Genomic DNA, 11,195 nt, shown 5'->3' on the forward strand with positions numbered 1-11,195 from the left:
TGGGGAGGGATAAGCTTGGGCGGGAGCCGCAGCAGACAGAGGCTGCAATCGATGTGCAGCACCGAAGCCCATGAGCCCCTGTCCCATCCCGGGGCCGTCTGCCAGGAGGCACCAGGGGACAGTCTGTGCCCTGGCTCTGCTCTTGGGGTGCACGTCTCCCCGCGTCCTCCAGCCGCTGGGAGAAGGGCTGATTCTGTGGCGATGCGAGCCCCAGCTCTGGGCATGCACTCGGGTCACCTCCCTGCAGAGCCGGGAGGAAACGCTTGAGTGTTCGGGGAAGTTCAAATGTTGTCCCCAGTGTGCGGGGACTGCGGGATCTGGGGGTCTGCTGATTCTCTGCCTCTTTGGGATGGGTGCAGCACGTGTTTGGCTCACTGTCGGTGGCTCTTTCAGCGGAGACCTCCAAATCTGGCTGCCTCCTCCGTTGTGGTAGGATGTGCTCTCAGGCTTCTGCTCTCTGGGAGTGGCTGTGTCCTGTGCGTGCAAGGTGTTGGGATCTTTAGCAGGCCACTGGTGATATTTCTGCCGTGTTGTGGTCAGTGCTGCCTAACTAAAGGAAAAGCAAGCTAACTGTGTCTCCATTATATAAATGTAACGTTAGTTTTGGTTTGGTTTCTCAACTATAAAGAGGAAGCTGGAAGTTTTGGGAGTAATTTTAACACTTGCTAGTTTTTCCTGTTTCATCTAGCACCCTAAGTAGGGAATGACATTTACTATGCATTGCGGCTTGCTGTCTTAATCTTACTTCTCTGTTGTGTTTGTCATGCCCATACTTTTAAAGGTTAGCTTTATCTGGTATTGGAGGTGTGCAGACTGAGACGGGAGAGGTGAATATAGAACCGCAGGCTCTCCAGTGCCGTACTGGCAGCAGCTGTTGCCGAGAGTTTGCAAGATCAAGGAGCAAATGTCGATTCTTCTTCCTAGAAACACATATTTTCCCAGAAATCCCCTCTCCAGCACCTCTCAGGAGAGGATGCTCCAGCTGTCCGGCAGGCACTGACAGCCAGTGAAGGTGTCTGGGCTCCCCTTGCAGCCAGCGAGAGCAGTGAGGGCTCCTGGCATGTTCCTGGCAAGGAACAAGGCTTTTAGGCAGCTCTTGAAAGGCTGTATCTATTATGTAAGAAAAGCAGAAATATCTCAAGTGCGTTGCTGCTTCCAGCTCTGCCAAGCTGCTGTCTGTTGTGTGCCAGCGGCCAGGGGATGAAGGGACCCCTGGGAGTACAAACCTCAGCCATGGTGCTGCGGTCCCTACCCGTGTGTGACTGCAGGACACTGAATTTCTAAAGACCTTGCAGTAGATGAAATAACCTCCCCTTAAATGTTCACCCATTTTCAGCATCCCAGGGAAAGATCCTCTCTGCCCCGTGCTATGTCTAGTGCTTTGTCCTCAGAGCACAGCTGTAGCTGCCAGTTTTATATCATGCTAAAAATTAATGAACCAGAGTGCACTGGAATAATCTGCTTTAAAAGGAACAGTCTCAGCAGCCAACTCCTTAAAAATGATAAGAGAGGGGACTGCGTTAGTGGAGCTGTTCATCTAGGAACTTTGCAAGTGATTAAGTTTAAATATTCAGGGAGCTGATGAAGGGATAGCAGACAGCAGCACCACACCAAGAAGATGAAGAAGCCAAGCAAAACATGAGTGCTTCTGTTTAGCTTGAAATCCAGCTGAGACAAACTCCTGCCCCACAGGCTGGCCCTGCTGGGGGTCACCCCTCAGTGCAGAGGGGCTGCCAGCCTGAGGGGACCTCTGTGCAGGCAGGCAGGAGGTGTGCACGGGGCACACCTGCCCCATCCCTATGTGGCACCCAGCAATGACAGGCACACGTTTCTTTGCAGGCTGCTTCCTTTTCAGATGTTTTAGGGTCAAACTGAAGCTGTTGCAAACTGCTTTATGGAGTATTGCAGCCTTTTTTGTTGGTTTTGTAAGGTAATAAGTCTTTGATGCAGAACTAGCTTCTGGGTGTCCTGCTAGAGGTATTGCTTGTAGGCTGCATGCTGCTTGTAGTAAAGACCAAGCAAATCCTTGACCAGCGTGTGAATGAATTGTTTGTTTGCATATCAGAGGTACTTTTAAAAGGATAAGGGAAGCCTGCGTATGACCTATAAAAGCAAATTTATACTACTGTTGTTTAACTTCAGCACATATGTCATGGCCTGCAGTGACTGCTGTATAATCCACAGTGATAAAGCCGTAGCTGCCAGTGACATGGCCTTGTGACTTGGGTTTGTATGTGAAGCACTGGTGATTGATAAATTCTCCAACTTCTCCATTTTCAACATTCCTCCACTTCTGGGGTTGTTGCTGAGTCTTGTTGTGGCTCTCATGTCATCTCTGCTCCGCTCATCTGACTCTAAACCCTAAGCCATGTGTTTTCCATATCCTGCATCTTTCTGCAGCCACCTTGTCTCCTATGTTCCTCCAGAACCTCCAGCTCCCTCCACGCATTGCTCCAGCTGATGTCTGACCATTTCTCCAGCCCCTTAGAATCATAGAATCATAGAATCATTAAGGTTGGAAGAGACCTCCAAGATCATCAAGTCCAACCATCAACCCAACAACACCATGCCCACTAAACCATGTCCCATGACCCTTGAAAGGGTGATGCAGCCTGGAAGTCAGTGCAGAGCTACAGCATCTCCCATTCTGGGTCAAACCAAAGGCACATCTCTCTTGGTGCCAGGATCATGCAGGCATTCAGTGAAGGTAGCTTGGAGGGTGATATCTGCTGGCCAGTGGCAGGCAAAGGATGTCCCAGGAAATGGGAAAATGCGGTCATCAGATGTATCGCCCATTCATTTTGTGGTGTGCTTCCCATAACTCCCTCTCTCTGTCTTTTCAGCTTGCCTTCCTGGATTTTACAAGCTTTCCCTCCGTCTCCCTTTCTGCTCTCCTTGCCCTGAGCACAGCTTCACACATGAGGAAGCCTCCACGTTCTGTTCGTGCCAGAAGAACTACTCTAGGTCCCCATCAGACCCACCATCTGCCTCCTGCACACGTACGTCTTGCTGAAATGCCGGCTCTTTGTAAAGTGAGGATATGGGGATCCAGACGCTGCGTCTGTCCTGCAGCGCAGAGCCGAGTGGGTGCCCAGGAGGCTGTCTGAGGCTGTCCCACTGCTAGCCCATGGGAGCTGTGCCTGGGCACGTGTGTCCCTGGGAGGTCCTGTCTGCACTAGGGTACTGCCACGGTGGGGAGGGGATGGAGGGGCTGTCCCTATGCCATGGAGCTCGCAGGCTGAGGCTGCAATCTGATGAGGCAGACGTGTGGTCGGGCTTGCAGACTCCCCGGTAAAACTAGGGCATAGTCATTTAGTCAATATAGTTCACAGATTTTAATTAAATGGCCTCTAGTTAATTGGATTGGACCCCAGCTATTCCAATGATGGATGCCATATAGCTGCCTGCAGAGCGATGAGAAACCCTCCCGCTTTGCCCGAGAGCGAGCGTGGCTGGGCAGTGTCTGACCAGCGGCAGGGCTCCTGGGCCCCCTGCAGCTGAACCCCGCGGAGGTGCCGGGTCTGGATGGGTGCTTCTCGTGCACTGTGTGAGCTGTGGCTTGTTGTGTATAATGTGTCCCTCCGGCGGGGATCCTCTGTCCGGTGTCCCTACCGTGCTGTGTGCATCAGTGCATCCATGTCCACTTGTGCTGCCACGTGCTGTGGCTGCCTGGGACTGCGCTCTCTTGCTCTGCCACTGGTGCCTGTGCTGCTGCTCCCAGAGGACCCGTAGGTTCGTCCTCCTCCCCAGGCAGCGCCCAGCTGTCCCGACACCCATGCACAGACACTCTTCTGCTTCCAGGTCCACCCTCTGCCCCGAGGAACCTGGTCTACAGCCTGCGGCAGTCGTCACTGGTCCTGGAGTGGAGTGCCCCTGCCGATGCAGGCGGACGGAGTGACCTGACCTACAGCCTGTGGTGCAGCCGGTGCCCGGCGGCGCTGCGGGGCCGCTGCGAGCAGTGCGGCAGCGGTGTGGGCTTTGTGCCGCAGCAGACGGGGCTTGTGGACCGAACTGTCACCCTGGTGAACCTGCTGCCTCACGTCAACTACACCATCCGCGTGGCGGCTGTCAACGGTGTCTCGGGTGTCAGCCCGCTGTCGGGGCAGCAGTATGCTGAGGTCAACGTCTCCACCGGCCTCACAGGTACGGCTGCCACGTAGTGCATGCGACCACTGAAGGCGGGTGGTGCCTTGCCCCCATTGCACCAAGAAAATGGTTGCCTGTGCTGTCTTACACTTGCGTGTGACCTCTGGGGTCTATGGGTCTGCTCGGTGGCCGGTTCTGTGGCTTCATTGCCAGGAGGACGTGGGGTCTGGAGGTGGCGTGGGCACCGTCCTCGGGCTCTGCCTGCCCGACGCCGCAGCGATGCCCCGATTCCTCTTGGTTTGCTCTGGTGGCACAGACGTGGTGCTCAGTGATGGCAGGCAGCACAGGCAGGAGGGGGAGATGGAGACCGGCCTGCGACTCTCCCAGGGGGGTTTTGGTTGGTGCCACGGGGAGGCGAGGAGCTGGCTGTGCTGGAGGAGCCCGTGGCCCCGTTGTCTCCCACTGCACTGTGCTGGCTCGCAGCAGGGTGGCAGTGAACGTGGTGACAGCCTGGGTTCCTCCCAAGGGATGAGTCTGCTCTGTGATCCGACTGCAGTTTGAATTTACAGATCACAAAAAAGCACCTTCAAAGAAGCAACATTTTCAGCCCATTCACAAAAACCCCTCCTTAAAATAGATAATTCAAATATTGGCTATCCTTTTGAAACAAAAAGATTGATTTAATCTCTCTTCTATGCTGTTCTGTGGCACAATTTCTTAAAGTAAGTGTCCCTTTCCACTTCACATTTCACGTTTCTATTCCCTTACGTGAGGGGAAGCGAGCATCCAGCCTGCCTGCGTGCACGGGGCCCCTGGCTGGCCGGAGGGGTTTGGTCCCTCCTCAGTCGTTAGCTGTGTCTAAGGGAAATCGGCTCTGGCTTGTTGTGTCCTTGTCTATTCCTCTGCGGTTGCATTATTAGTTTGCATGAAAACCCTTTGCCAAACCACAGGTAATGGAGACAGATGATCCTCACATACCTCGTGGCAGGAATTGGCCAACAATTTAATCTGAAGAGATTAAACTTTGATCTTGTTATAAATAATTTTCCCACCACTTGGATCAAACGTTTTTGCATGCGTTGTTGCTTTCTCTTCCCTCATATAATAATTTCTGTGAATCCGTTGGGTGGATGCTGTGCCGCAGACTGCTCTTCAGTGGAGGTGTCATTCCTCATTAGAATCTTTGCTGTTCAAGGATGGATTTAGCTCTGGGAAGATCTTCTGTCTCCTGAGCTCAGGCTATTCCTGAGGCAGTGTACAAGCTAGGGAGGGGTGAGCTTAATGAGGTCTAATAATGAGCCGTTCCTCCAGAGGCTCCTGCCTGGTGTTGGGCAGAGGGCAGGGGGACCGGTGCTCCGGGGCAGCCTCCTTGCCTGGAGCTTCAGGTCTGAGCTGGGGACAAGAGGCCGGGTAAGGGCAGCAAGCTCCCCGTCCTCTGTGGGGAGTGAAGCAACAAGTCTGTGATACCAACCGATGCCTTAGCTGTTTGTCTGTGTAATACAGCTTTTCTTCTGGGTAAGTGAGACTCTCAACCCCTTACTCAACGCTGCATGCTCCTGAAGGAACTGAAATACACTTAAAGAATATGGCATAATTAATCTTGTAATCTGTTCAAAATCAATGTCTCTTGTCAAGTTATCAAGTCTCCGGATGCAGATGGTGGCTCAGAATTAGCTGAGCAGCTGAGGCTCAGGAAGTTTCTTGAAACACTTAAACTTTTTGCTGCTGAAGGTGTCCCCTCCCGGGAGCAGGGCCAGGCTGGACCTGATCCGTCTGCAGGTGGCCCAGTTCCTCTTGCTTTGACACTGTGGGCAAGAAGTGACAGTGATGGTTAACCTGTGTCTATCGGCAAGGAGGAGGAGAAGGTCAGCTCCTGGGGAGGCAGCTTCTCAGTCCGGTTTGCCTGTAACGCCCCTCTCGGGCAAGAGCCCCCCTGCTGCGAGGAGGGCTGTGCACGGAAGGGGACCCTGTGCACCAGGCAGCGGTGCAGGCAGGATGCAGAGCCATGGCTGGGCAGGACGGCTTGCGGAGCCGCCCTGTGGAGCATGCCCGTCTCCACCGAGTCCCGAGCCCTGGAGCCCCTCATCATTAAAGCCCGTCACAGAAGTGCTGGATGGGGCCGGAGATCAGGAGAAAGAGACACTTCGGGGATGCCTGAAGCAGTGGTGACTTCTTGGCGGCTGCGATGCGATGGTCTCGGGAAAGTCATTTGCGGCAGCAGGGAAGCTCTGGCTGCAGATATGCAGATTCAGAGGCAAAATTAAACAAAGAAACAAGACCCTATTTTAGCTGTCAGATTTCTGCACCTCTAAATATAGCTCCGAGTGCAGCTTTCGCACTGCCCTTCCCCTTTGGCAGTCACAAGAGGGAATTAGCAGTTGTTCATTGTTTTTGCAGGGGAAAAGAAAAGATGCTATTTAGTCTGCAGGAGGCAAAATTAATATTGTGTTTTTTCTAATCTGGCCCCAGCATGGGACTAAATAAAAGTGTTTGAGGAGCGAAAGGAGCTGTTTACCTGCAGGAGTAGAGCTGCATTAGCTATGTAAATGTACACTCTGGGACGATATCACTTATATTCCCAGCAGGGATTGGCTCCTATTTTAAAGGGCTTTTAAATCTGTTGCAGATTAATAACGCAGCCAGTGCCGAAATGCATTCTCCTTTCTCAGACTGTGGAGAAGTGGTTTGTGCTGAATTAGGTCCTCTGAAGTAGAATTCTCTGCGCCTGCTTGTTGCTGGTGCAGCAATACCAGCCCAGCCCCAGCCAGGAGGGGTAGGGGGGGGTCACAGGACGAGCTGACTCTGGGGCAAGGGCACACGGTTGCGGGGTCTTTGCCCTCCATGTGGCGAGAACCAGACCTGGAAGAGCTGCACGGTAACTGACGAGGCTGTTTCTCTGGTTTGGAAAGAAAGACCCTGGGGCAGGAGTTGCCTGGGAGAGTGCCCAGTGTGTTTTCTGTGTTGGGGTGTTAATAACTGGTGGTGGAGGGGAGAGGCTGGCTCTCCCCAGCGCAAGCAGTGTTGTGGTGCAGGGCAGCAGAGGTGTTTGAGGGCAATGGCAAGTTCTGTCCATCCGATTACCACTCACCCCATGCGGGGAGCAGCAGACAGCACGGTGGGCAGGTTGTGGTCTGCTCTTGCTTGCTGTGTGTCTGCTCGACTGCCCCGGCTCTGAAAAGGTGTGGGGAGAGCGTTCCTGGAGACGTCTGGGTGCAGGAGCTGGGGCTGGACACCAAAGAGGCTCTTCCTGCTGTGTGGCCTGCAGGCACTCTTGGTTCAACTCCATCTTTAAGTACTTGCTGTTGTCCCTCTCTAACCCCTTTGGGTTTTGGATGCAGTGGGTTGTTCAGTGGAGGGACACGGTGCCCACACCTAGTTTTATGCCTTTTCTGCTGGTACATTGGTTAATTAAGAGGAGTAAACCCACATACAATGGAATGGAGTTCATAAAATGAGGCAGAGTGGTGAATAATTTAATATTTGCTTTTTCAGAATAGAGGCAATGTTAGGGGAGCTTAAAATATTGATGGGAAACACATTTTTTTTCCGCAGTGTGAAATGCTTTATAGTCTGTGTGATTTTGTTTAATCCCTTTTAAACATGTTGGAGGCTAGTGCCTGTTTTTCTGGCATGTACCATCGGTTCTACTCTACAGCCCATCACTAAGCGAGTGTGACTTTTCCTGATGACTTTGTTAACAGTCAGGGCCACTTGTTCAGGTTTCTTCAGTCCGTTTGCTAGATTCAGAGATACAGGAGGGCATCTGTGTGATATTTTATTGATGGGAATCATATAAAACAGCAAGGAGCACTTAACTTAGTTTACAGGAGGAAAACCCAAGTTAAGTGTCGGGCTGGCCTCAGCCGCCTCTATCACTTGTCGTTTCATAAAACATGTAGTGATGTGCACTCATGCAGAGGCCACAGGCTCGTGGTGGGGATTACCCTGCTGTTCCAGTGCTGAGAGCTGTGAGCGTGCCCGTGTGCATTTCTGTTTGTGCACGTGGGTCATTGTGTGTTTGCGAGACTGATGAAGGAAATCGAGAATATTTACCTTTTTTTTTTTCCCTCCCATCTTATTGAAACACTTCTTACATACGAAAATCATTCTCCTCGCTCCACCCCAACAGCAAACGCCATATTACAGCCTGTGCCAGCCTAAACCTGGCTCTGATGAAGTGGGAATAAGGAGCAATTTGCAAGGTTTGGAGCAAAAGTATGCCAAACTGGTGCGAATTTGGTCATACTCATTATTGGTGTTTGAAGTGCCACAAGAGGGCATGGGGCTTCCTGCCAGTATTTGCAGTGTTGAAGGTCTCTGGCAGAGGAGGGGAACCTTTCCCGCACACGGGTGCTGCTGGTGCTGGCCGTTCCCCGTGCGCTGTCATACAGGCTGGCGTGAGGATGGCAGCACCACACGCGCCGCGGGATTGCCGTGCAGGAGGAGTCACAGACCTCCCATTGTGTGAAAAATGCTGGCAAAAAATGCGGGAGGTCTGAAAGCTGTGAAGTGTTTGGCAGTCTGATGTGGGCAGGAGAGGTTCGCTCCACGGGTGCCCGTGAAGATCTCCGTCATCTGGATCCCTGAGAAGGAGGCAGACCTCGTCACGCGTTTGTGCCGCGGGTTCGTGGTGCAGCCGCCCAGGGGGTCGTGTCCTGCCTGGCCTGGTGGACCTTTCTGCCTTGCTTTGTGCTGCCGGGGTGAACTGTCTCCCCCTCCTTTACACATGGACAATTCGATATCCCCTTAAAGGTCAGCTCTGTGGACAGTGTATTTACTTGGAGAATTATTTTTAAAAGTGTCAAATGACATGCAGCCAGATTGCAGCAGAGGGAGCTGTGTGCAGGGGGTGTGAGCTTGCACCAGCGTGGGGGCTCCCGGCTGCCCTTTGGGTCCTCTCGCTCTTTCAGCGGAAGCCGAAGGGACTTGGAATCCAGGAGCAAATTGTCATGAATAAAACATCAGGAGGACTTTTTTCTTCAGCAAAGATTAATGAGCTAAGTAATAAATACAAAATTTCACAGATACTTAAGTTTACTTTCCAGAGACTTGTTCCTCTCCACAGGAGTCTCTGTGGGATAGTCAGGGTCCAGCAAACGTCCTGATTTGATGGAGAAATGGGACAAGCTAGAAACAGCCGATTTCCCCGTGCAGCTTTCCCTGTGCCCGCTGCAGAGCCACTGGTGTAAATGGGTGAATTGGTTGCTGCAGCCACTTCACCCTGGTGTGTTCTGGCCCCTGGTGCTTACCGGGGTGATCCAGGGACCACCCTTCCTTGTGCCAGGACAGTGCCATCCAGCCGCAGCCAGCCTGATGGCTGCTGAGGACAGGCTGGGCAGCCCAGAGCCACGGTTACAGGAGGCTTTTCTGCTGTTCCCCATTCCCTCCTCATCCAGAGAGGAGACTTTCTGCCCTCCAACCAGGACAGCTTCTGGCACAGCCCCAGGAGAGCTATGAAGACCTTACTTGGCGTGTTCAGCCACTGGGGAGGTCAGTTGTTCTAATCAATCCTAATTTCCTCTCTAATCAATCCAAAGCAGAACAAGGGGCTCCGATAGAAGCTTTTATCAAGGTACCAGGTACAAAGTTCATTTTCCCTACTGAAATATTTAGTGTCTTTCTTGAATAGCACCTCTGCAGCAAAGACGCCGATGTCCTAGCGTGTCCGAGCAGCCCCTTCCTCCCTGCTCTTGCTGGTGAATGCCCTGGCCGTGGGCAGATCATTGCGTCTGAGCCGCTGCTGCCTTGCTCTGGGCAGTCGGGGGATGCCGTGTCCTTGGCTGGCTCCTGAGATGCTGCAGACAGTCTGACAGGTCCAGCTGGCTTTCTGCTAGTGCGGGAGGCAGAGGCTTTTGGAAGAGCTGCTGGGATGCTGCCTGCAGGCAGGGAGCCTGGTGCAGGCAGCGCAGGAGCTGTACAGGCACTGAGCACAGCTCAGTGGCTTGAAGGCAGGAGAAGGTGGTCAGAGGAGGAGATGGTGTGGAGGAGGCTCTTGGAAAGCGGAGATGAGCGCAGCAGCGTAAGGCAGGCAGACCCTCTGCTGCTGCAAACAGCAAAGGTGTCAGCGTCGGGCAGAGAGCCTGCGGATAGCTGGGAACAGCGAGCTGCCTGCCGCGAGCTGAAGCCAAACCTGGTTAAAATGGGAATAGTTGGCAAGTGCATCTTGCATAGTGAGATGAACTAAATGGGAGCACACATGCCAGGGAGGAAGATTCAGCATGGAGCATGGGCTAACTAAAACAAAATAAACAGCCAGCTCCTGGGGCACAGGCTCTGTGCTCGGCAGCGGGTAGGGCAGGCAGCTCTCCCATCTTCCCAGCTGTTTGGGGTGGCGTGGGGCAGAGCCTGTGCCAGGGTGGTTGGAGGCGGCTGGAGAAGCCTTGGTATGTCCTACAAGCCTCCTGCTCAAAGATTGTATTTTGCATTTTCCAGAAATCAGTAGCAGCAGGTTCAGAGTGCTGGACATTAGCTGACGCTCAGACCCCTCTGCAGCACCATGGGTGGAGGGTGCCTTTAGGATTTTTTGCTTGTTTTTGGTTGGAGCGTTACTAGCTGCCCACAGATTACAAAGCCGTTGTACTTTTACTATCATCTTCTCCCATTGGATGATCACCAGCTTGGAGTTTGCCCTATTTCAGTCCTGATTCAGAGAGAGGGAACTGGTATCTGCAAAAGAAGCATGCTCTTCAGCTGTTTAAATTGTTAAAGTTTTTACTGCGGCATCACAGGGCAGAAGCAGAAATGAAGTAATCACAACTGAACACGTTCATGCTGACATGGGACTTGCAGCCGAGATGAATATGAGGATAGAGATAAAATTCCCTGTAACGTGTGATCGCCTGGTTGCACTTACTTGGCTGTTCAGAACCAAAGTAACCAAAGCGTGGTGGCATGCAGTGTCACTGGCCATGTCCCCAGGGCTCTGCCCCAGGCCTGGCCGGCTGGGCTGGGCTGGTGCGGGGGGCTTTGGGTGCTGCTGGCTGCAGGGAGGGCCTGGGCTGCGCTGCTGGAGCAGGGGGGGATGCTCTGCCCCCAGCAGCACCACGACCACCCGCTGCTTTCTTCTCTGCTTTTTCAGCGCCGACTCCTGTCACTGGCACCAGCACACA

General features: G+C 53.0%; 1 protein-coding gene across 1 annotated transcript in view; it reads left to right on the forward strand.

Annotated features, from left to right (window-relative positions):
* EPHA10 (EPH receptor A10) overlaps nucleotides 1-11,195 on the forward strand; it is a 43,976-nt gene that overhangs the window by 20,319 nt on the left and 12,462 nt on the right. The window contains exons 4-5 of the mRNA XM_009328233.1: nucleotides 2,844-2,999; nucleotides 3,802-4,143. Of these exons, the coding sequence (XP_009326508.1) occupies nucleotides 2,844-2,999; nucleotides 3,802-4,143 (498 nt within the window). The remainder of the gene's footprint in view (nucleotides 1-2,843; nucleotides 3,000-3,801; nucleotides 4,144-11,195) is intronic.

This window comes from Pygoscelis adeliae, unplaced genomic scaffold, assembly GCF_000699105.1.
Source record: "Pygoscelis adeliae isolate BGI_AS28 unplaced genomic scaffold, ASM69910v1 Scaffold387, whole genome shotgun sequence".
Taxonomy (NCBI): Eukaryota; Metazoa; Chordata; class Aves; order Sphenisciformes; family Spheniscidae; genus Pygoscelis; species Pygoscelis adeliae.